Below are 25447 nucleotides of genomic sequence, written 5' to 3'. Positions count from 1 at the left end.
ACCTGTGTGACACACCTGGGCAGGATGGGTGTAACCTGCTGCTTCAGAAATTCCCTGCTTTTGCCTTGTTCCATGGCTTGGAGATCTTTGGGAAGGCTGGAGCTGGGGGTCTGTGGTGTCTGAGAACCCCGGGATCCCTGAGCTGCCATCAGTGGTGACAGTGACCTTACAGAGCCCCAGTGGCAGAGGTGTGCCCAGCTGGTGAGAGGAGATACTGAAAGGAGGAAAACAAATTTTAAATCCCAGCTGTGTGCCAGGCAGCTCTGCAAGGAGTGCACAGACCTTGGATTTGTTTGGGGATTGTTCAGCTCCTTGTTCTTCGTGCAGCACTTCCAGTGGTGGATTTATTGCTAATTAACCCTAGAACTAGTGTATAACTGGTTTAATTGCTGTATTTCTTTTGCTGCAAGAGCAAGAAACACACTCTTGAAAATACCTTCTGCATTCTTGGGCAAGTCTCTGTTAAAATTCAAATCATTACTGTTCCAAGTGGCATGGGTGATCTTTCTAATTTTTAATATCCTAGCATTGCCTCTCTTCTAACAGTTAATTATTTTCATAATGAGCTGTGAATGCCACATATGTTAGAAACAAAATAAAAGCAATGACCTGACAGAGGGGAAAAAAGCTTCCCCTTCCAAACCTGGAGAGGGCACAGCTTTGGAATTACATCCGTGGGTTGATGATGTAACTTTGAAACAGCCCCTAAGAAAAGGGAAACTTTGCATTCCTGCCTGCCTCTTCCAAGTGTTGGCCCTTGTGGTGCTGCCCCCACTTCACTTCTCTCCTGGAATGTGCCAGTGGAGGTGGGACAGGGTTTTTAACTGCAGCCACCTCAGCACTGGGAGCCTGCCCAGCCCCTGTTGGTCTCTGCTCCTGGAGGAGCCTCTGCTGGGGCTCCTGGGCTGGGAATTCCATGGCAAATCCTGCTCTGGAATAAGCTCCTCAGTTGGCTCTGGGAATGCAGAGTAGGAAGCTTCAAACCAGGGGTACCTACAGAGTGAAATCAAGAGTTTTTCTGTCAGGATATCCTGCTGCTTCCTTTCATGTCTGACAACAACTGATTTTGGTGATTTTGGGGATTACCTGCTCATCCTGGGGCAACACAGAGTCTCTGGCAGCTGAATCCACTTTCAACTGGTGCTTCTACCTGCAAATATTTCACCTTGGCAGTGTTCCCAGAGGAACACTGGAATATTTTCCCTTCAGCTCAAGAGTTCATTTCTACCCAAACATTTCACGCAGTCCTAGGAGAGAGTAAATGTTTCCCTTCCACAAACCGGTGCCAGCTGCCAGTGGAAACTGATTTTCTACCTCCTGATACCCTCAGCTCGAGGTCCAGAGGATGCAGGGATCCTCTCACAGACTGGCTGTGACACTTCCACATCCAAACAGCTCCACTTGCTCCCAGCTCTGCCAGTTCATTCTTAAAAAACACCACTGAAGGTTTCATCGTGCTTCAGTTTCCCTTTCGCACTCCAGAGCTCCACATCAGTACAAGTTTTTGGTTACAACAGTATAAATTGAGCTGGATTTGAGGTTTGGGGTGTTTTTATTACAAAAAAAAACAGGGAAGTGCATTTATGGAAAATAGCGTAGGTTTGATCAATAGTGGGAATTGGAAGTTTTCCATCTCTTTTGTGCAAGATTGCAGGAAATAACAGCAATGGCAGAGCGAGACATTTCCTACCTGTGAAGCCAGAGGAGACAACATAAACTACCCCAGCCGGTCCCTGGGGAGCTGCAATGCCTTCAGGGCAAAGCCCAGCATAGATCACACTAAAGACACCACCACCTCCACCCATGGATCTTAAACCTTTTTAAACAAAGTAAATGTAACCCGGCACCTACAGGCGCACCTGGCTCTGGGAAATTGTTTCCAGTTTCTACTCCCGAGTCTGGACAATTTGCAGCCCGTTGTGGGGGTGTGGGCTTCCCTCGCATCCCTGACAAGTCTCACATCCTCCCTCAATCTCCTGCTGCTTTTCAAACGAGGGAGTTTGAAACGAGTGAGTGAGCCCCGACTTGAAAAAGGCAGTAAGTAATCCCCAACCATGTGATGTTTAACGATGGCAGTGCTGGTTCCTGCCCTTGGGACAGACTGGGAATGAAGGGCCCTGGGGCTCCTGGTCAGTGGCAAGTGGATCTGAGTCACTGCTGGGCCCTGGCAGCCCCAAGGGCCACCCTGTGCTGGGGGCACCAGGCCCAGGGAGGGATTGTCCCACTCTGCTCTGCCCTGGGGCAGCCTCACCTCCAGTGCTGGGGGCACTTTGGGCACCACGAGATCAGAAGGACCCAAAGCTGTTGGAGAGTGGCCAAAGGAGGGACACGGAGCTGGGGAAGGGCTGAGGAGCAGCTGAGGGCACTTGGCTGGTTCAGCTGGAGCCCAGGAGACTGAGGGGAGGCTCCTGGGGGCTGCAGCTCCTGCCCAGGGCAGGCACAGGGGCAGGGGCTGAGCTCTGCTCTGGGACAGGGACAGGAGCCCAGCAAGGGCTGGAGCTGGGCCGGGCCTTGGCATGGAGCTCAGGGCAAGGTTCTGCCCCCCGAGGCTGCTGGGCACTGCCCAGGCTCCCCAGGGAATGGTGCCAAGGCTGCCAGAGCTCCAGGAGCTCCCAGGGCTGCTCAGGGTGGGGTTCTTGGGGTGCCTGGGCAGGGCCAGGGGCTGCACTGATCATCCCTGAGGGTCCCTTCCAGCTCAGGATATTCCAGGACTCTTTAAGTTACTGCCAGCTGGGGACTGGAGGAAGCACTGGTTATTGACACAAATGGAGTTTGATGTGAGACCAGAGCAGTGGCCAGAGAGAGTGGACACACTGCTGTGCACCTCTGCTGTAGTGTCTGACACTGATCCCTTCCAACTGCTGCTCCAAGCAGGATTCTTAACAAAAAGCTAATACATCATTCATTAAAGGAAAATTGATTTCTCCGACTTGCTTTGGGAAGGAGGCTGCCTTGTGGTGTTTCTCAGCGTGTGGATACTGGAATGGAATGGCGAGGAGCACAGCAGCTGGAATTCGGGTGCTGGCTGGTGTCTCATTCCCAAAGCTGGGGTTCCCAGTGGCTGTTCCTCGGCAGACACCTCTCCTGGCGGTACCACAGCCGGGAATTTGCCACTGCAGCTGCAGTAGGTGTTGGTTTACACGCTTTCCTGGAAAACTTTTCATTGCTTTGTCTTCTCTCCAGTTCCTCGTGTGCAGATTTCCTCCTTTTTTTTTTTTTTTTTTTGTTGTTGTGTTTTGTTGTTGTTGTTGTTGGGTTTTTTTGAGCGGTTTTTTTTGGTATGCCGCTGTTGCACGGAACGAACCCCCGAGCCCCCACCGGGGGCAGCCCCAGGGCGAGGGGCCGGTTCTCCCCGGGGGTCCGGGCGGGTCCGCGTCCCCGGGGCGCGGGGCGGGGCCGGGGGTCGCGGGGCCGCCAGTGCGGCCGGGGCGGGCGCGGGGGAAGATGCCCAAAGCGGCGCTGCCGGGACACCGGGGGGGCCCGCGGCGCTCGGCGCTGGGGTAAGGCCGGGACCGTGGGGGTTCGCCGGGGGGAGCGGGGCTGGCACGGGGGGGGGCACCACGCGGGGGCGGCGGGGGGAGGGACTATATGCGGGCGGAGGGATCCGGGCGCGGCGGGCGGTGGGAGGCGGCTCGGTGGGTGGAAGGGGCGGGCGGAGGGAGCGGCGCGCACCGGACGGCGGGAGCGGGGCCAGGGCCGGGACCGGCACCGGGAGCGCAGCGGGAGCGGGACGAGCCGGGCCGCGGCGCCGCCTCCCGGGGGCAGCGGGAGCGCGGAAGGGCCGGCGGCGGCAGGAGAGCGCGGCGGCCGGGAGGAGCCGGCGGGAGGCGGCCGGAGCCAGGCGGGAGCGGGCCGGGAGGAGCCGCCATGGAGCGGAAGAGGTGGGAGCGCTCGGCGGGGCCGCCCCGGGCGCGGGGGGCCGGGCCGGGGCTGCAGCCACAGGTGGAGGGGAAGGGAGCGGGGAGCCGGCCCGGGGCGGCCGCGGGGGGCCGGGGATGCTCGGCCCCCCTCAGGGATCGGGGAGCGTCGTGAGGAGCCCCCGCGTCCCCTCAGAGCGGCTGCTGCCCTGCGGGCACTCGCGGTTCTTTATTCTCGAAGGAGCAGCGCGGGGGGGGTTCCTCCTCCCTCGGGGCTCGCTCCGCTGCCTTTTGGGTGTAGTCGGGGATTGTGGGGAGGGAGCCTGGGCTGCTCGCGGTGCTGGCCCCGGGGCGGGTCGGGATGCGCCTTGCCGGGAGTGTGGCTGCGGGGGGAGCACATGGCCCGGGAGCTGGAGGGGTTCTATTTATAGCCCTGCATGGCTCATATGGCTGTAGGTGGCCATATGGATCCTCCCCGCACCCACGAGGCACCCGCGGGCTGAGGTGTGAAACTCGGGTCCAGCGGGAGCTGGGAACGCAGCAGGAGCTGTCCCTGTGTCCTCACCTGGCCCTGCCTGTCGGGAAAATCCAAACCCTCAACTTCTGCCTCTGACACAGGATCCTCACAGCATGGTTTGGGTTGGGAGGGACCTTGAAGCCCATCTCATCCCACGCTGCCATGGGCAGGACACCTTCCACTGGACCGGGTGGCTCCCAGCCCCGTCCAACCTGGCCTTGGACACTTCCAGGGATGGGACAGATGCAGCTTTAGCTCCAGGTTTCATTTTTAGAATCAGGTTATGGTTGTGAGAAAAGGGGGAGTGAACCAGAAAGTGCCATCCTCGAGAACGTGAAGCCGATTCTGCTGCTGCAGCTCGGAGGTGAGGGCAGGATGAGACCACCACCAGCAGCTGAAAGCTTCAGAGATTCTGTTTTTCCCAGAACTTGTTAAGTTGCAGTGTCGGAGATGAACTTAAGAAAAAGGGGAAGAGAGGATAAGTAGCATATTTTTATTCCCAAATGATGATGGGTTTTCCCTTTGTATCAATTTGGACAGAGATCAAAGGTAGCATAGAGCTTTGTTGCGCTAATTTTTGGTTTCTGTTGCATTTTGCATTACCTCAGAGTGGCAAATACAGGTGTGGCAGTTCAGTAATATCTGTGAGAGTTCTGCCTGTTGTTTACCTGGGTGATTGTTCTGTCCAGCTCCCAGGCACGTACAGATGCAGGGAGGGTTTGTGGAAAGCCCCTGTGAGATGTGTGTGTGAGCCAGTCCCTGGCTGGAATTTCCATCTTCCTCGAGGTCTGAGTACCTGGGCAGGTTTTTACAGCCAGTCCTCGAACCTCATCCTTAGGAGGGTTTCTGGCTGAGAGGGTGGGACCTGTGTGCAGGAGAAGTGCAGGGATGGAGGATTTCAGGAAGAAAATCGTGTCAGGGATTTTGTCAAAGTGGCACGTTGTCTTTGAGAGTTCTGGCTCTCTTCAGACTCAGGGTTCTCACATGGGGGAAGGAGAATTTAGTGCTGCTTTGTGGGGCTTTTTTTCTTCAGAGTGTTTTTCTCCTGAAGCTTTGATGACCAAGTGTCAGAAATTTGGGATCGCTGTTCATCTGTGACTCAGGATGTTGACACCACTGTGCTGGGAAACTTCACACTCTTGTGTGAAACTTATTTTGTGGAGAATTCCTTACCTTTGCAGCACAAATGTAAGAAGTTGGAAGGGAATGTTTTTAACACTCCTCCAAGGATATTTTGATCAGTACAGTCTTTTAAAAAAAAATTGTGGAGCAAAATGCTTTCACTAAGTCTGTGCTTTGCTTTTCCTCTGTTGCTCTGGTTTGCCTGCAGGGAAGCTCATCATTTCTCACATGAGAAGGAAATGGCCTCAGGTTGCACTAGGGGACATTTAGGTTGAGTATTAGGGAGATTTTTTTTCATGGAAAGAGTTATAAAGGATTAGAACAGGCTGCCCAGGGCAGTGATGGCGTCATCATCCCTGGAAATATTCAAAAAACGTGGATGTGACACCTGGGACATGGTTTAATGGTGAACATGGTGGTGCTGGGGTGATGGTTGGATCTGGTGATCTTAAAGGTCTTTTCCATCTTTAACAATTCCAAAATTCCACGATGCCTGAGTTGAGCCCTGCAAAATCATCTGGTTGTAATTTTGTTTGTCCCGGTGTTATGGAGCTGCCATTTGGGCTCTTCTTTAGGGATGTGATGCTTCTGGAAATTTGGGAGATTTTGTGTGTCTCCAAGTGCTTTGTTGGGGTTTTTTGGGGGCGTTTATTTTTGGTATGGTTTGAGTCCAAGTTGCTGAACGAAGACCCCCCTTGTTGCCCTATGGCATCATCCCTTGGGACAGCCCCACGGGACAGGGACAGTTCTGGTCCCCGAGGCTGCTCCCTGGGATGGGGCTGTGGCTGTGTGGGGGTGTGGGGTGCTCTGTGGCAGCTGGAGGTGTCACCCACCTGGCCTGGTGTGGTGTCCATGGCCGTGCCAGCCCATCCCAGGATGGCCCAGCTGAGTGTGGAGCCCGGGGCAGGGCTGGCTGTGGATGCTGCCCCCAGGGCTGCCGTGGGGATGCTGTGACAGAGGTGCTGGCACTGGTGGTTGTGCAGTGTTTTGGGGTCCCCATCTCCCTGCCAGCATCATCAGGAGCCCCTGGTGCCGGGATTTGCCTGGAGCAGAGCTGGGGAGAGGAGTGAGGGAGGGAGCACGATGGAAAGCAAGAAGGAGAATCATTTTGTGTTCTTCCCTTGCCCCCTCCAGCGAGGACACAGGCTCTGAGTGTCTGCTTTCAGTGACCCGTTTTCCCTGGGCTGTTCCTGCCTCCATTCCTTCCACAGGCAGGCGGTGGCTGGGTTTGCTCAGGGTTGGTTTGTTTTTTTTTTTTTGCCTTTTGTCCCTTGCTTCCCAAGTTGTGCAGATCCTGTGCAGGCTAAATGGGAGAGCGGAGGGGAGGAGACTCTGATGAGGGAGGAGGGGAGAGGGCCTGGGCAGCCGCTCTCTCCTTAAGGATATAATATAGGCAGGAAACAAAGGGTGAGCTGCACATGGAGAGCAGGGGCACCTGGCAGGCCTGGCCCTTCAATGGGCTGCCCCGAACGCGGCTTCATCTGCCCGGAAAAGTCTGGGAATGAGAGCCGGGGGTGGCTCGGGGTGGCTCCCGGCAGCCGGGTCTGTTTTGTTAGCGGGAGCCAGGCGGCCCAAGCGAATAAAGCCCCGGAGCTGGTGATGGACGAGCGTGGCAAATCCTTTGCAAGTTGTAAACTCCTTTGCAAGTCGGCCGTGTCCTTGCCTTTCACGCAGGGAGCTCTGGCACAGCCTAATTCGGGATCAATCCGGGCTCTCAGCGTCGCTGCCTGGGGGGGTGTTACAGAGCAGAGGTTGGGCTTTGCAGCTTTGTACCAAAATGTCTCGTTTCTGGGCCTCTTTGTGCAAAAGCAGCAGTGCAGGAGGAGCAGAAGAAAGTAAATTCTGTATTTTGTGACATTTAAAGTCACTTTAACAGGGCTCAGAGTTCTGTGGTACTGGAGGAGTTTCCGTGTGTCCTGGTGTGCGTCAGGGATCCCACGCAAGTTTTGGGTTCCTCTGGCTCCCCCCACGCCTCTGACCCTCCCAGGTGTGTGTAGGTGCCCCAATGTCCTGCATGGTCCTGCCAGAGGGTCCCCAGGAGCTCCAGGGCCCCCATCCCTTCCTTTCTCAGTTCACTGTCACCTTTAGCTCATAGCTTTGCTCCCTGGTGTGCTGTTGTCCCAGAGAGCCTGGGGATGATCCTGCCTTTTGCAAGACCTAATCAGAATAAAAGTTTTTCTTCTGAACATTTCAGTGCTTTTCCTTTGGGCCAAGCTTCCCCAGGAAGAGACAGGACTCTCAGTCATTTCAGGTGGGTTTTTTGAGAATCTGAGCAGCTTTTGAGTTCTTCCTTGCAAAATGACCACAGCACATACTAAACACACAGAGATGAAGGGCTCTGTTCACTTAAAATCATGTCTTTGACTGTACTGACTGTTCTGGAAGTTACTCTGCACTTTAATGCATTATTTTTAAACCTGCTAAGACACTAAACCCTAAATTAGAGCAGCAGATCTTGGAACAGGGAGCAGTGCCATGTTCTTCATGTAGCAGGAGTTTTTCTTCCTGGCTTCACTGGCAGCAACAGCCCTGCCCTAAAGCTGCTGGAGTTGGTAATTCCTCTCTCTGGATTGAGGCAAATAACTCCCTTTAGAGTTTGAAAAAGTGATTCACAAATCTGGGGCTGGACACAGCCTCTGCTCCTTGGTCCTACTCTGTGTTGTGTCCTGGCCCAAGTGCAGCTCCACAGGGAGCTGGTCCAGCTGAGGAATAACCAGTGGGGAGTGTTTCCTCCTCCTCCCCTGCCCTCCAAAGATGGATTATTTTCCTCAGCTGGTTCATTTGCATGAGCACTGGGCTGTGTGAGCAGTGGTGGTGGCAGGGAGGGGATCCAGGCAGGATAAGCAGCTTGGGAGCAGTTGGAGCCAGGAGCTTCCTCAGCAGATGCTGTGTGGGATCACCACAACCTTTCAGTCTTAACTCCTTCGAGAGACTTTTTCTAATTTCAGTTTTAGTGTAATTCATATTAAATTGATCTCAGTTTTTGGAGACCTTTTAATACTTCGCTACTTTCTGGTTTTGGTTTTTTTGTAATTATTTTTTTCATGCACAGCCTGACTTAACCTAATTGCTTTGTCACTGTCCTATACCAGAAATTCTCTGCTTATGCTGGTTTTCCCCTAATAAAGCTTCAGGGCAGGAGACAATATGTGAAAATAGACTTTTCCTTTTGTTTTGTTTTGTTGTTAAGACCTTGGTAAGGTTATCAGCATCTCACCAGTGTGAGATAAGGTGGTAACTGGCATTTTTGGTCTTAAAATGCTTTCCAGCCCATTAAGCTGTGATAGTGGGATGGATGTAAGGGAGTGAGCTTCTCCTGGATGTCATCTAGGACTGAATATGCAAGTTGTAAAGTGGAGAAAACCAGAAGTGAAAGTAATTGACAGAATAAAGAGGTGTTGTTATGGTGCTCAGTGAGAAGGTGAAGAATACTTGGTGCTTATTGTCTTTACAGTCCTACACTGCAGCCATAACACACTGGCTTACTTTTGCTTTATGAATAAAAAAATAGCTTATGTTGGATTATTAAAAAAAAAAAAAACCAAAAAAAACCCCAAAACCCCCCAAAAAAAACCCAAAGAAAACATCAATAAAGATTTGGAATAATTTGTAACTTCTCTTCAGGTTGAGTCTTAGTGGAAACCCAGGTGTTACAGAAGACTCTCTCTTCCCTTTTGCCATTAATGGAAAGTTTTAGGGGGTTTTGACATTTATCTTTGCATCACTTTGTGATTCTTTGTTTTGCAGCTTGTCAGTAGTTAACTTCTGGTTTTCTCTTTTTCTGAAGTCTTCAGGATGCTACAAAAGACATAGAATCAAACCTGAATGTGCTGTTCAAGGGGTGGGGAGAGGAGACAAGGAGCATTTTTGGTGCTGGTCAGATGCAACAGTCCTGGGAGAAGAAATTATACTTAAAAATGTGCATTTACTGTGAGAGACAGCTGAATGAAAAGTGCATCTGTGCTGAGATCTCCCTTGATGGTTATTGTGTGCATTGTGCTACATTTGTTTATCTGATCTGAATCTTCCTCTTGACATACAAAACCATTTTAACTTAATTTGTGTGTTCCACATCAGAAGCAGTCGATATGAAAACATTTTAGAGTCGAACGTCAGCTTCATTCTGCAAAGTCCAACATGTGGTTTTTAGCATGGCAATAAAAATCCTCCCTCTGCTGAGCTGCAGAGGAGGTGCAGAGGGTGGAGGTGTCCCTGGGGGTGGACACCTGGTGTGTTTCTTGCAGCCCCAGTGGGAAGAAGTTCCGCAGCAAGCCGCAGCTGGCGCGGTACCTGGGCAGCTCCATGGACCTGGGCACCTTCGACTTCCGCACGGGGAAGATGCTGATGAACAAAATGAACAAGAACAGGCAGAGGATGCGCTACGACTGCTCCAACCAGGCCAAAGTAAGAGTGAGAGGCGCTGCTGCTGCTCCCCCTCCCTGCTGAGGAACTGCCAGAGCAGCCTGGGAGAGAGGGAGAATGCAGCAGTTCGTAGCTGGAGTGTGAATTGGAGCTGTGTCAGAACAGCTCTGCTGCTGGGGGTTGGACAAATGCTGCTCCCAGGGGGCTGGTGCTGGGGAGGAGAGTTGTGTCACTGCTCAGTCTTCAGTGGAGGAGGGCAGGGAAGAGACTGTCACCTTCCTCAGTTCCCAGCACGAGAAAGGCATTGCCCTCTGGGGATGAGTGCAGAGGAGCCCCTCTGCTCTGGAGCCAGCCTGGCACAGCTGGGGCTGCTCACCTGGACAAGAGGAGGCTCCAGGGACACCTCCGAGCCCCTGGCAGGGCCTGAAGGGGCTCCAGGAGAGCTGCAGAGGGACTGGGGACAAGGCCTGCAGGGACAGGAGCCAGGCAATGGCTCCCAGTGCCAGAGGGCAGGGCTGGATGGGATCTTGGCAATCAGGAATTGTTCCCTGGCAGGGTGGGCAGGCCCTGGCACAGGGTGCCCAGAGCAGCTGGGGCTGCCCCTGCATCCCTGGCAGTGCCCAAGGCCAGGCTGGACAGGACTGGGAGCAGCCTGGGACAGTGGGAGGTGTCCCTGCCATGGCAGGGGTGGCACTGGATGGGATTTAGGATCCCTTCCAATCTAAACCATTCTGGGATTCTGTGATCTCCCTCTCTGGAGTGTGAGCTCACCTCCTCCAGCACAATCTGCTCCAGAGCTCCACATTTCCTGGAGCTGTGCAGCAGCTCTGCCCTGCCCTTGCCTTTGGTTTGAGAGGAGAGGAGGGGTTTGGGTCCTCAGGGATGAGGAGATGCTGCAGCTCCTCCAGTGCTGTGCTGCTGACCCAGCTTTGGCACCGATGGAAGGGGAGGTGGCATTTGGGGCAAAAAGCCTGAGAGGGAGGAGGGCTGTGAGGCCTATTTGTAGAACAGAATAAAAGATTCTCTAGCTGCTAATTCAGATTGTTGAGGTGTCAGGGTGGCAGTGACAGGCTCCCTGTCTGGATTGATTGTCCCAAGTCATTCCTAAGGATCTTCATCAGATGCTCAAATCTTTCCCAGAACCCAAGAGCTGCTGTGTATGCACCTAAACACGGAATGTGGAAAAGGCACAATGCTCATTTCTGAAATACATCAGCCAGTCAAGGATCATCATCACGAGAGTGCTGGGAACATTTCTTACAGTCCTGGTGCTGCAGGGATATTTTGAGACCTGCCTTGAGGCACAGAGCAGCAGCTCACACACCTCTCAGGCTAAAAATTCTGCCCAAAACTCTCAATAAATGTACAAATGTTATCACTGGCTTCTGAAAGGATTAGCACCCAGATGGTTCAGAATTATATTTGTCCTGAATACATCTTTTCTACATCTCATGAATAAATCTGTGAAGCAGACACAGTGTTTGCATCCCTGAGAACAAAGCGTGTCCTACAGCCATTCCAAGAGTTGTGTGTTGGATTTTGGGAATGAGGAACAGTTTTCCTATGCTTCCCCTAACAGAAAATGCAGTCATGTAGTGCAAAATTGATTATGAGCTGCATTTAAAAGCTGAGCTTTGTTCAGAACCAAAGGTAAAAAAAGGGATTCAGCTTTCAGTGGTGTTGGTTTGTTTATTGGTCACTACTGGATTTAGAAGGAATGGTTTGTTTCTGGATTCAGAAACCAGCCTAAATCTCTGCTTGAAAATTTTTTATTTATTACAAATATTATGTTGTAACCCTCTCTTTTAGTGATTACACATGGTTTGTTCTGACTCCTAAAGTCATTAAAAATGGGAGTAAAACTGATGTGTGTGAACTCACATGGGAGGAGGCTGCTATGTTAAACAGAATGAGTGGAAAACTTTGATAGGTCTAAGGCAAGATTTGAATTTAGTTATGTATTTTTAGCAGCCTAACTTGTATAACTTGAGATTTGACAAGATTTGAAGCCCAGGAACTGTTCCCTGCTGCACTTCTTTGTGGCTGTAGTAGCATTTCAGCAAACTGAAAACATTTCTGTGGGTTTTTCCTTTTCTTTTTGTGTGAAACAGGGCAAGCCTGATTTGAACACAGCCCTGCCTGTGAGACAGACAGCCTCTATCTTCAAACAGCCTGTCACCAAGATCACAAACCACCCCAGCAACAAGGTGAAGAGTGACCCCCAGAAAGCTGTGGACCAGCCCAGGCAGGTAAGGCTGAGAAACTCCTGGATTTCCTACTGGGAGGATCCCAAAATAATCTGCTTTAATTTTGTGATGCTGAACAAATACTCCCTGGCAATTCCTGATCTCATTTCAGAATTCAGAAAAATCGGATCTTTCAGAAGCAGTGGCTTGCAGTGCTCCCAGCTCTTAAAATCAGAACAAATCCCATTCCCAGTCTCTAGTTATGGACTCTGCATACTGGGATTTACAAACTCCAGCCTTTGGTTAGATCCCAATTCTGTTGTAGCTAAACCTGAATTTCCTTCATGCTGAAATTCAGTAATATCTACAAAATTCTTCAGACATTGTAACCACTTCAGAGGACACTTGGGTTTAGAACCACTGTCAAATGTTGCAGTTGTGTAAGAATTCCATGTTCCATTAAATCTTTGTTCCATTAAATCCTTGTTCCTGCAGAGATCACATCCATTGTGGTGTTTGTTGCAGTGCAAGGGACTGTACATTAGTAGGAGTAAACTCTGCCAGTATAAGATCATAAATTCACTTTGAATGTTATTGTTAATACAAAATCAGTGGTTTTATTATCATAGTGTGTATTTGCAAGCAAGAGAGCACACCAAAATTAAAGGAAAGGGTGCTCAGGACAAGGGAAGGTAAAATAAGCTGTACCTGTTGGAACACTGAAAAGCTTTTCTGAAAACTTCAAAAACCACTTTTTGAAGGCAGTTTTTAAGAATTTAATAAACCCAGTTCAACTAGAACCCAGGTGTGAGATGGAACTTATCTGAAATGGGTGGGGTTTTTGGTGGCTGGGGTGGGTTTTTTGCTTATTAAGCAGGTTGGCAGGGCCTTACCATGGTTTTCTGGGGAAGCAGATCCTGTATGTTCACTGTGTGGTTGCTATTCCTGCAGCTTTTATAGTTAAGGCAAAAAAGAGAACACTAAAGATAAAATACCCTCTCCCAGTTGTGAGCTGGATTTGTGTTCCTGTTTAAGATATTTTACTGGATTGCAGAATATTTTGACTTTTTCTCAGCAGACTCCAGATGTTTCTCCAAAATTTGAAAGTGGTGCCAAGTCCCATCATGCACTGGCTTAAAAATCCCAGAATTCTTGGGGGCTGGAAGGGATCTTAAAGATGATCCCATTCCACCCTCCCACCATGGGTTGGGACACTTTGCACTATCCCAGGTTGCTCCAAACCCCATCCAGCCTGGTTTTGGTCAATTCCAGGACTGGGACAGCCACAGCTTTTCTGGGTAACAAAAAAAAACCCAAAAAACAAACAAATCACCTATTTGAAGGGCTAAGGAATATCCAGGCTGTGTTTGGGCTGTGACTGCCTCATTCCCCTTTTTGGAAAAGTCATGTGGGGTTAGTTGCACTTAGATTTTGACAGGCAGGAAAAAGGGGTGGGATGTGCATGGACTGTTTGAGGTGAATTCTTAATTTCTCAAAACCTTGATAAAAATGGGGTTTTTTGCAAGACAGTTGATCCTCCAGCTGTGCATTGCTATCCTCCTGATATCTCTCCTGCACCAGGTGCAGAGTTAAAGGTGTATCAGGGTGATGTATTTGAATTTCTACCACATCACACATTCAGCCTTTTAAGCCTGGGGAGAACCTGTGACTCAAAATCTGGTAAAGGAGAGACGTGGGGAAAGGACCAAACTGAAGGAAGAAAAGAATAATTTACCTTGAATTCTTGCATTCCTAACTTTCTATGGATATGTAGGAGAGAAACAGGGTGCAAACAAGGCTGTCTCATGTTCACAGGGTCTGAGGATGAGGGAAGAGATGAGGATCTGACTCCATGTTTCAGAAGGCTTGATTTATTATTTTATCATATATATTATATTAAAACTATACTAAAAGAATAGAAGAAAGGATTTCATCAGAAGGCTGGCTGAGAATAGAAAAAGAAAGAATGATAACAAAGGCTTGTGGCTCAGACAGAGAGTCCAAGCCAGCTGGGCTGTGATTGGCCATTAATTAGAAACAACCACATGAGACCAATCCCAGATCCACCTGTTGCATTCCACAGCAGCAGATAACCATTGGTTACATTTTGTTCCTGAAGCCTGTCAGCTTCTCAGGAAGAAAAATCTTAAGGAAAGGATTTTTCAGAAAATATCATGGCTACAATCTCACACTGTGGGCTTGCAGCTGAAAGTCAGCAAGCCTGGCCTTGTGCTGCAGCCCAGAGCAGTGAAAGTTCCAGGCCCTGGAAGAAAAGAGAGTTTTCCAAGGCAGCAAATGGGGAGAGAGGAGATGTGGGGCTGTGTTGGAGCCCTGGCTGCTGAGAATTTCAGACTTTCTGTGCTGCCAGGCACTGACCCCCCAGAGAACACTGCATTGACCTGAGGCTGTGGAGAAGGCTTCCAAAGTGGAATCACAGAACTGGGATTGTGGGAGTGGAGTTTGAATAGAAATGTGTGATATCACAGGGTGGGAAACAGAGTTTAAGGTTTTAGAATATAATAGTATATATAAAGCAAGATGGAGGTTTTAGGGTAGAGGCTGGTCCTTTTTCTGCACCTCCTTCTTCTCCTTCTCCTTCTTTCTTCTCCTTCTTCTCCTTCCTTCTTCTCCTTCCTTCTTCTCCTTCCTTCTTCTCCTTCCTTCTTCTCCTTCCTTCTTCTCCTTCCTTCTTCTCCTTCCTTCTTCTCCTTCCTTCTTCTCCTTCCTTCTTCTCCTTCCTTCTTCTCCTTCCTTCTTCTCCTTCCTTCTTCTCCTTCCTTCTTCTCCTTCCTTCTTCTCCTTCCTTCTCCTTCCTTCTCCTTCCTTCTCCTTCCTTCTCCTCCTTCCTTCTCCTCCTTCCTTCTCCTCCTTCCTTCTCCTCCTTCCTTCTCCTCCTTCCTTCTCCTCTTTCCTTCTCCTCTTTCCTTCTCCTCCTTCCTTCTCCTCCTTCCTTCTCCTCCTTCCTTCTCCTCCTTCCTTCTCCTCCTTCCTTCTCCTCCTTCCTTCTCCTCCTTCCTTCTCCTCCTTCCTTCTTCTCCTTCCTTCTCCTTCCTTCTTCTCCTTCCTTCTTCTCCTTCCTTCTTCTCCTTCCTTCTTCTCCTTCCTTCTTCTCCTTCCTTCTTCTCCTTCCTTCTTCTCCTTCCTTCTCCTTCCTTCTTCTCCTTCCTTCTCCTTCCTTCTTCTCCTTCCTTCTTCTCCTTCCTTCTTCTCCTTCCTTCTTCTCCTTCCTTCTTCTCCTTCCTTCTTCTCCTTCCTTCTTCTCCTTCCTTCTTCTCCTTCCTTCTTCTTTCTTCTCCTTCTTTCTTCTCGTTCTTCTCCATGGGTTTGGGTGGTTTTGTGTAATTGGATAAAAAAGTCCACATTATGAGCCATGGGTTGGTTGTTTATTGGGTAAAAAGTAAAAATAATTTAGGTGTCATTTCTTAATTGGACAGTTTATCCTTAAAAGGATAAGCTATCTCTCTCTCTTGTAGAGAGAGATAGGGCTCTGTTTTTAGTTTGTTGGAGTGAAGTGATGTAGAACTCAGGCTTGGTGAGACTGTAACATAGATTAGAGCTAATAAACATCTGAGTCCCAACAAGAAATACCATCTCACACATTTAATCCCAGCCCTGGCACAAAGAAGCTAAGACTCGACAGGGCTGATTGGCAGTGAGGATTGTTCCTGCTGTTGGAGGTGGCAGATCCCTTCTGTGGTAAATCCACATTAAATGTCCCCAGCCCTGCTGTTCCCTGTCTGCACAGGAAGCAGGGATTCTGTGGAGCTGTCAGTTCCACTCCTGGCTGTGCCAGTAACACCAATAACCACCTGCTTTGACTGCAGCTCTTCTGGGAGAAGAAGTTGAGTGGCCTGAATGCCTTTGACATTGCAGAGGAGCTGGTGAAGACAATGGACCTTCCCAAAGGGCTGCAAGGTAATCAGAGGGTGCCCTTCACTCAGGGCTGGCATTGGGCACCTGGCAGGAGGGGGTGAAGGTGCTGGGGGTGTTCCCAGAGCCTGGCAGGGCCGTGGCCATTCCTGCTGCAGCAGGAGCTGTGGTGCTGCCTGGGCTCCCAGTGCCCTTTGTTCTGAGGGGACACTGAAGCAAAGCTTCTCAGTCTTTTGGGGATTCATTTTCAGAAACAGCAGAGCATCCCAAATTGCTGTTTGAGTTTGGGTTGGAAGGGACCTCAAAGCCCATCCCACTTCACCCAGTGCCATGGACAGGGACACCTTCCACTGTCCCCACTGAAGGGCACCCAGGTCCCTGCAGGGGTGCAGGGCACCCCAAGGCCCCCAGAGCCTCCCCTCATGGCAGGGACTCCAGCTCACCCTGGCCCTGCTGGGGCTCCAGCACCTCTGGGTGTCCCACTGCCCCTGGGTGCCACTGTCTGTGCCCACTGCCCCTGGGTGCCACTGTCTGTGCCCACTGCCCCTGGGTGCCACTCTCCAGGGTGTCACTGTGTGCAGATCCGTGGGTTTGCCACGGCCTCTGTGTCCCCTCAGCCCTGGGTGCTGCTGGCCTCAGGTCCCTGCTGTCCCCACACGGGGCCTGAGGGGCCTGGCCAGCCCTGCAGGGCCAGAGTGAAACCCTGGTGCCACACGGAGGGTGGGTACAGCTGGCACAGTGACAATGAGGTGGCCAAGTGAGTGAGGGATCACGAGCATGGAGAAAGGTTTGGGTTGGGAGGGACCTCAAAGCTCATCCAGTGCCACCCCTGCCATGGCAGGGACACCTCCCACTGTCCCAGGCTGCTCCCAGCCCTGTCCAGCCTGGCCTTGGGCACTGCCAGGGATGCAGGGGCAGCCCCAGCTGCTCTGGGCACCCTGTGCCAGGGCCTGCCCACCCTGCCAGGGAACAATTCCTCATTGCCAAGATCCCATCCAGCCCTGCCCTCTGGCACTGGGAGCCATTGCCTGGCTCCTGTCCCTGCAGGCCTTGTCCCCAGTCCCTCTGCAGCTCTCCTGGAGCCCCTTCAGGCCCTGCCAGGGGCTCTGGGGTGTCCCTGGAGCCTTCTCTTGTCCAGGTGAGCTCCCCCAGCTCTCCCAGCCTTGTTCAAGCAGAATGGAAACATCTTCCTTTCCCAGCTTGGTGATTTTTATTATCTTTTTGGTTCTAACAATGAGGAACTGCTCTAAGTTTCAATACCCTCAGAGAGCTGCAAAGGTGCTGTTAGAAGCATTTAGGTCTGAGATTTATGTCATGTGAGCTTTCCAACTGACAGCCTGTTCTTTGCCATTAAAATTTCATTCCCATTGTCCTGATTTCCTGCTCCCTGCCTGGGGCAGTGCTGCTCATGGATTTCCCTCCCCCTTGCAGGGGTTGGCCCTGGCTGCACAGATGAGACTCTGCTCTCTGCCATCGCCAGTGCCCTGCACACCAGCACCATGCCCATCACTGGGCAGCTCTCTGCAGCTGTGGAGAAGAACCCTGGGGTCTGGCTCAACACCTCCCAGCCTCTCTGCAAAGCCTTCATGGTGACAGATGAAGATATCAGGTAGGAGCTGGAAATAGCTCTTGCTGTTCTGGAGCGAGGTTCCTTGTGCTCAAACAGTGCTTTGCTTTTTCTTTCTGAGTGTCTGATGGAACACTGTGCCTTGGGAATTCATTGGAATGGCTCTCTAGCAAGAGAGTAGACAAAAGTAGTTACACTAAGCTCTGTCATGTGCTTAAAGCCCACTGTTTTTTATTTTGGCCATGCTCAGTTACTCTGCAGTTTCAGGCTCATGTTTGTTTTTCGTGTCAAGATCCCTTTTATTACAAAAGTGTCTGAGGTGGGAGAACTTTGACTGAGGCACCTCTGAGCAGAGATAGCATTGGAGAAATCCTGTACAGTGGGATTGGATTCTTTTCACCTTCCTCTGTGTCTGTAAATGAATTAAATAAAATTTATGGATTGACCAAACCCAAGCCATGCCTGCTGACAGGGAACAAGGATGCAGCTTATTCTGCTATAGGTTCTGTAGTAATTAAATATTGTTAAATCAGGATTGGTCAAACTCAGCTTTAAGCTTTTAATGGAGAACTGACTATACCAAAGGCCTGCAGCATGCAATTTGCATTCATTAAGTGTTTAAAGGCAGTCCTTGCTTTGACTGCTTGATAAATCTTTTGGAATTGCAGGATGATTTTTCTGGGCTTGATTGAGACATAAATGGCCAGGAAAAAGAGTCTGTTTGTAACTTTGATGTCCTGTGGCTGAGGTGAAATAGGAGCCCCATGAGCCACTGATTGTTGATCACTTCTTTGCTGTGCTTTGACTTCTTAGGGTTAGGACTCAAAAGGAAAATGAGCAGAAAGAAATGGCCTGAAACTTAATTTTCTTCAGTCACATTTTTGAAAGTCTGTGCAGGGTAGGCTGACTTGTTAGATATTAGTAGTTAAAAATTAGCATTAGGCTAAAAAAAAGCTGCTAGGTTACCAAATTTCAGCCAGAAATCAACAGGTCCAGGACACATAATATAAATACTGGACAAATTCTTAAAATGTTTTTCATCTTCACTCAGAGTACAATGCCAGGTGGGGTTTTTTGGTTTTTTTTTTTGTTACACAGTGGAGTTCTTAGAGGGCTGTTCCAGTCCATGCTTGTCTGATGTTGGAGGGATTGGAGACTCTTTTCCCTTGCCAGGGGCAGCCCTGGGGCTGATGTTGGGTGTGCTTGTGTTGGGCAGGAAGCAGGAGGAGCTGGTGCAGCAGGTGAGGAAGAGGCTGGAGGAGGCCCTGATGGCTGACATGCTGGCCCACGTGGAGGAGATTGCCAGGGATGGGGAGCCTCCCTCGGAGAAAGAAGGAGCAGAGGAGGAAGGAGAAGAAGAAGAGGAGGAGGAGGAGCAGGACCATGACCAGGAGATGGAAAATGTATAGTCCAGGTGGGTGATTGTGCTGTGTCTCTCTTAAACACTGGGGACAGGAAAGTTTTCAGGAGGAACCTTAAATATTGATCAATCTTTGCTTTTTAGCCTGGGCTTTGAAAGGTGTGGGGGCCTTGGGTCAGGAATGGGGCAGGTGGGCATGAGACCCCCCCTGCAGAGCTGCCCCAGCCCTGGGCAACAGCAGCAGGAGGACGTGGAGCTGCTGGAGCCAGGCCAGAGGAGGCACGGAGATGCTGCAAGGGCTGGAGCCCCTCTGCTCTGGAGCCAGCCTGGCACAGCTGGGGGAGCTCACCTGGACAAGAGAAGGCTCCAGGGACACCCCAGAGCCCCTGGCAGGGCCTGAAGGGGCTCCAGGAGAGCTGCAGAGGGACTGGGGACAAGGCCTGCAGGGACAGGAGCCAGGCAATGGCTCCCAGTGCCAGAGGGCAGGGCTGGATGGGATCTTGGCAATCAGGAATTGTTCCCTGTGAGGGTGGGCAGGCCCTGGCACAGGGTGCCCAGAGCAGCTGGGGCTGCCCCTGCATCCCTGGCAGTGCCCAAGGCCAGGCTGGACATTGGGGCTTGGAGCACCAGGAGGGACTGAGGGAGCTGGGGGGGCTCAGCCTGGAGAAAAGGAGGCTCAGGGTTCAGCCCCAGTTGTCTCAGCCTGTCTCCATAGGAAAGGTTCTCCAGCCTTAAGATCAACTTAGTGGCCTCCTCTGGAGCCTTTGAGACAAGAATCAAGAATGTGGTGGGGGGAAAAAGGGACTTTTTAGGATGAATAGCTGAGGAGCTCCTTTGAAGGGAATGAGGATTTCAGGTGGGAGGAAGATTGATTTTGTTTAGCAATCCTTGAAGCTTGAGGATTGATTATAATGTGCAATCTGCTTGGCCTTTGGGAGATCCCATCTTTTATCTGGGCTTTTTTTTCCCATTTTCCCCTATCACCAGCAGTGGCTGTATTTGGACAGTGAATGGCTTGAATTCCTTTCTGCTGTAGAGGTCTGGCAACAGGCAGGAGCCAGAACAAACTGAGTGCTGCAGGTGAAACCCAGGAGATAAAGACATGGATGTGTTAAGACAGTAGGATTTCTCCTTTTAAGAAAAGATACAAAAATTCTTTTTGAGTTACAAGGTCTTTGTTTTTCCTCTTTCAGGGAGTTCCATGTAAGAATTCCCAGTATAAACCCATTCAGCAGGGTCAGCACAACCATTCACAGAGCCAAGAGTGCACCATCAGTCCAAGTGTACCCCAGAGCCTTTGGATGGACTTCAGGAAACGTGGAAGCTGATGGTTCATTCACTGCAGGGGAGTTCTGCAGATGGAACTTGACTAAACTCTGCTCCCCTTCCTTTTTCTACAGGGGTAGGGTGCTTGGGAATGCAAAAGTGGGAGGGGATAAAGAATATCACATGGTGGGAGGGAAAATCCTAGGAACTGAATTTGCTGGCTCTTTTTTTTGGGGTTTTTTTTGGTATTACTTTTTGTGGGTCAGTGCTGGGTGATACATTTTTAAGCTTTTCTATCAAAGTACTTTTAATGACCCACAGAAACAATTTTCTCTCTAACTCAAGGGAGGGAGATGCTGTTTCACTCCTTGGCTACTCTGCTGTGGGCTACCTGTTTGTACCTGACTGTAGGGAGGTCATTTCATGTTGTGAATGGTTCATTCCATGTGTGAATTGCTGTTTCCTCACAAGACCACATTGGTCTTGGAAGTGTTTGGAAGTGTAGTCTCAGAGCTGAGCTGCCAGTGCCTCTCCCACCAGAGCTGGGGTGAGGAGGGGAAGCTGCACTCGAGGACTTGGGCTGCCAGCTCTGGGAATTTGGGTATTTGGTTATTCCACACCACAGTTTGGATCCAGAGCTCTGTGTGTCCAGACATTTGCCTCCAAGACTCTGTTCAGAATATACCCAGCCTGAGGTATATTTTACTTTGGTTTAAGTCCAGTCAGAAGGACTTTCTCAACTGGGGATGGAAGGATGACTCATTTCTGACTGATAATGAGGAAAACTTCCTCCTTTTTCTCTTCTGGTGCCAAGAACCTGCCCTCTGTTCCTCAGTGTGGAGGGAAGGGGATCCATTCCAGCAGGTGTGGCTACACACCTGCTTTTGTGTGCAGTAATGTTCTGACCTCTTTAAAAAAAAAAAAAAAAAAGGAAAAAGTTTGATTTTTCTATAATTGATATCTAAAAAAGGAATTTAAAGCTTTTTATTAAGTATTGAATCTTTCTTATTTGCATGTGCAGTGAAGTGACCAGCATTTTGTGTCAACAATTGGACTGATGTGAAACCTGCCTTAATGTGTTTATAAATATTGGGCTTCACCATGGGTACCTTGATTGATCCCTCAGTCTCTTCCAGTACATCTTTGAGCATATTGGGGTAACTTGTGGCTAAAAACGGATTTCTCTGGGAAGGGAGACCAGGAGAGGGGAGGAAGATGAGAGTTGATAGCTTGGGGAATGTGTTTGACTGGGTTGCAGAATTCTTTTAGTCTTAGGGTATCCATTGCTTAACCGTGCGTGGCCGTCTCGGCTGAGAGAACACTACACAGTGGTGCATTAAATACTGTGCCACCAACCAATTGTACAAGTTGTTGGTATCCCAAAACTTGGGGAAGAAAGTAGCTCCCAGAGCCTTTATTGTGTGAGAAAGATTAGCAGGGACAGCCAGGGGCCAGGGAATTGCCTTTGGGAGTAGTGCAGCTTAGTGATCCCTGAAAAATATCCCATGCCAAGGTGATTGATCCTTTATTCACTCTTTTCTTAAAGGTTTGAAAACACAAAATTGGTTGATATTGCTCATTTGAGTACTGCAAGGAGACTGAATTCTACTTTGCTGATGCTCTGCCAGGTGCTGCTTTGGGGAGCTTTACCTGGCACTGCAGGCAGCAACCATTATTTTCCTTTCTGAACAGTCTGTTACAGTTACTACTCTGTAAATCTGTCCTCTTGTAAGTCATGGTGTTGAATTAAATGTTTCTCACAAAGAAGAGGTTCTTCTAGTCTGCCTCAAGCCCCTACCTGGAGTTTTGTGCTCTGCCCTTTCCATTTCCCCCAGTGGAGGTGCTCTGGGGGTTCAGCTGGGGGCTCCAGTCTGAGATTTGGCTCTGGACATCTGGAGCCTGGCAGAGGGCAGAGTGTGGAGGGAAACTTGTGGAAAGCAGTTCAGTCATGTGCAGAATCCTCTCCTGTGTCCCCAGCAAGGGAGAGGCTGCCAGGGTGTCCCATCTCTCAGCAGGTTGGTGATAGAGTCACAGAATTGTTAAGGTGGGAAAAGATCTTTAAGGTAATAAAGTCCAACCATCGGCCCAGCTCCACCACATTCACCACTAAACCCTGTCCCCAAGTGTCACATCCACACTGCTTTTGAACACTCCCAGGGATGATGGCTCCACCACTGCCTTGGGCAGCCTGTGCCAGGCATGGACAATCCTTTCTGTGGGGAAAAAACCAAAAAATATAAAAATATATCCCTAATATCCAATCTAAACCTTCCTGGCTCAACCTGAGTCTTATTCCTATGTGGCCCTTTGAATCTCAGCTCCAGCAGTTCATATCCCACCCCAGAGCTGTCCTTGTAACCAGAGCAATCTTATTCTGACACTGGCTTCTTGAAAACCTGTTTAATATCTGGAGATGTCTTTATCTACTTTTACTTGGATCTAAACATACCATTGAGGCACCATACCACAGGTCATTGAGATGTTGACACTTTTATTTTGATGCACTAAATACCAATTTAAATTGCTGCCAACTCGTTTCATCCCCCTACCCCTTTCCCAGTTCAGTTCTCTTTCCTTCAGTTTACAAAGTTTATGATGTTTTCATTGATATGGAGAAGTTGCTTGGGCAAAGTGCCAAAAAAGGACCTAGGACTCCTCTCACAGGCAGAGAAAGTGAAATAACTTTACCTGCTTACCAAGGTGAGGAAATCAAGTGTTTGTTTTCACTGACCATGGTGTCTGTTTCATGTTGCTGCAATAACAACTGGATTAGTTTGTGTTATCTCAGCCCTGGACGTGACTGACGGGCATGAAGTGTCTGCCATCATCAAATCTATCCCCAGGGTGGAGAAAGGAGCAGGTTTGAGGTACAACTTGTTAGGCATATGATTAGTAAATAATTTACTTAAGAGCAATGAGTGGAATTGGAGCAACACTTATATTGCATTAATTAATATTCTCTGCTGCTTAGGGTCTTGATGGCTACAATTTTTTCCTCTCCACTTTGTTTTACAAAACTTCAAGATTTAAAGGGAATGTCATTTTCCTGCTGTTTGGGGAGTGTTATTTTTCCTGAGTTCTAGCTGGATTAAATTTTGTGCAAACCATAGAATGAATTGGAATGGATATTGGTGCAGTCTGGATTTGGCCAGCAGAGCTCTTGGAGGTGGTTCTGCCCAGGAAAAGTTGGCTCGATTCACATCTGAAATTGAGCTTGCTGAACTGGCTGTTGAGCAAGGAAAGGGAGGAGTTTTCTTGCTTGTAAACTCAGCCCAGCAGGAAGAGCAGAGTCAGGGATGACATGGCTGGACTCTGGGAGTGCAGGCACGTCCAACCCTGCCTGGGGAGGCTCTGCTGTCATGGCTGGACTTTGGGTTGGGAAGGACCTTAAAGCTCATCCAGTGCCACCCCTGCCATGGCAGGGACACCTTCACTATGGTCTTGGGCACTGCCAGGGCTCCAGGGGCAGCCCCAGCTGCTCTGGGCACCCTGTGCCAGGGCCTGCCCACCCTGCCAGCCAGGAATCCCTTCCCAATATCCCATTAAATTCTCATTGCTGCTCTGTGGGATGTGAATGAAGCAGGACACCTGGAAGGACTCCTGGGTCATGTGCTTTTGTCTTGTTTTAAGAAGGGACCATTCTGTCTGGACTGATTGTCCTGGTCCTTGGAAAGAGTGGGATAATGTGTTTGAAGGGAGAGGAGGCAGGAGAATGCTTCATGGAGAAAAAGGAAGTTTTTTGGTAATAACTCTCCAGTCAGGAAATCCTGGTTATTTGGGATTATGTGCATAAGAACAATCTCCAAGAGTCCAGATGCCCATGCAAATACTTGGATAATACCAATTCTCCCCTATCACATAAAATGCATATTCCTCACTGTTGTCACTCTGAACAGGAATTTCTGCATCTGCTGGAATTGCTCCAGACATTGGGGTCGATTGAGGATCCCAGTGTTGCCTATTTTACCTTCCTGCTTTAATGAAACACAGCCATGGGAAGGTGGTGTCCTAATTCTGCAGCACAGAAAATAATGTCCTCTATGGGCTGTAGTGAGCTAAAAATTTGGATTTGTTCTCAGATTAGCAGGGATCAACTTGAATTAATGAGGGAAAACCTTTCTCCCCCTCCTCCTCAGGCTGATCCCGTGAGTAGCTGGAGTGTAGGAGAGAACAGCACAGAACAGAGTGTGCTAAATGGTATTTACAGTGACAGAACATTTGGGAGGGTGGGGAGAGAAAAACGTTTTGAACTCCAGAATGACCCACCAAATGCACTTGGAATTGTCAGGGCATTGCTCAGCAATCTCATTTAGTGCTGCTGATTTCTTACCAATATCCATAACTACTGCTGACTAGCTAATAACAATAACTACTGGTAAGAAATAATATTGGCCTCCAATGGGAAAGCTCTAGGTCAATTCGTTAAATAAGTCTCAGATTGGATTTTTCTTACCTTGCAGAGTCACCAACAGCAGCAGTTGGAGACTGCACAGAACTGGGTAATGAGTGACCTGAACAGGTTTGTCTTTAATGGCAAAATTCAGAAATGCTGTGCTGAAGAAGTCTGGTTTCATTTGCATTTAGAAATGTCAAGTTTTCTGATACAAGGAATTCCAGAATGGTTTGAGTTGGAAGGGACCTCAAAGCCCACCCAGTGCCACCCCTGCCATGGCAGGGACACCTCCCACTGTCCCAGGCTGCTCCCAGCCCTGTCCAGCCTGGCCTTGGGCACTGCCAGGGATGCAGGGGCAGCCCCAGCTGCTCTGGGCACCCTGTGCCAGGGCCTGCCCACCCTGCCAGGGAACAATTCCTGATTGCCAAGATCCCATCCAGCCCTGCCCTCTGGCACTGGGAGCCATTGCCTGGCTCCTGTCCCTGCAGGCCTTGTCCCCAGTCCCTCTGCAGCTCTCCTGGAGCCCCTTCAGGCCCTGCCAGGGGCTCGGGGGTGTCCCTGGAGCCTTCTCTTGTCCAGGTGAGCTCCCCCAGCTGTGCCAGGCTGGCTCCAGAGCAGAGGGGCTCCAGCAGCTCCACGTCCTCCTGATGGTGGATGGGGGCCCAGAGCTGGACATGGTGCTCAGGGTGGGGAATAGACCCCAAGCTTGAGCTTCTGGGAAAAGTTGAATCCCAAAAAGTTCCTGATGTGTTTTTGTTTGCACGATGAGCTCAGTTCCATGTCCTGGATTCGCCTGCTGGGCACATTTTGTGGGGTTTAGGGATCTGAAGGGCTGTGAAACCTGAAAGCGTGGTGTACCAGCTTTTATTTTTTCATGCTTTTGTCTGATCTGCAATTAATTCTTAGCTTTCCATCAAGTTGGCTTCTCCACAACTCCAAAGTCATTA

The 25447-nt window shown here is 50.0% G+C and overlaps 1 protein-coding gene across 4 annotated transcripts; it reads left to right on the top strand.

The window, feature by feature from the left end:
- Positions 1-3475: 3475 nt before the first annotated feature.
- On the top strand, positions 3476-21874 carry MBD3 (methyl-CpG binding domain protein 3). Of its 4 annotated transcripts, none has more exons than XM_066566522.1 (8): positions 3776-3881; positions 7691-7747; positions 9741-9900; positions 11970-12107; positions 15869-15959; positions 17346-17523; positions 18698-18895; positions 20035-21874. In XM_066566522.1, exons 1-7 carry the CDS (start codon positions 3868-3870, stop codon positions 18888-18890), a joined length of 831 nt encoding a protein of 276 aa, XP_066422619.1. In that variant the 5' UTR covers positions 3776-3867; the 3' UTR covers positions 18891-18895; positions 20035-21874. The 4 variants fall into 4 exon arrangements, with proteins under 4 accessions (XP_066422620.1, XP_066422621.1, XP_066422619.1 ...); XM_066566525.1 differs by lacking the exon at positions 3776-3881 and adding an exon at positions 6717-6733; XM_066566523.1 differs by lacking the exons at positions 3776-3881; positions 7691-7747 and adding an exon at positions 3476-3500.
- The last annotated feature ends 3573 nt before the right edge of the window (positions 21875-25447 follow it).

This window comes from Molothrus aeneus, chromosome 27 (assembly GCF_037042795.1).
Source record: "Molothrus aeneus isolate 106 chromosome 27, BPBGC_Maene_1.0, whole genome shotgun sequence".
Lineage (NCBI taxonomy): Eukaryota > Metazoa > Chordata > Aves > Passeriformes > Icteridae > Molothrus > Molothrus aeneus.
Note: the sequence above shows the minus strand (reverse complement) of the source record. Positions and strands in the feature narration are given on the sequence as shown.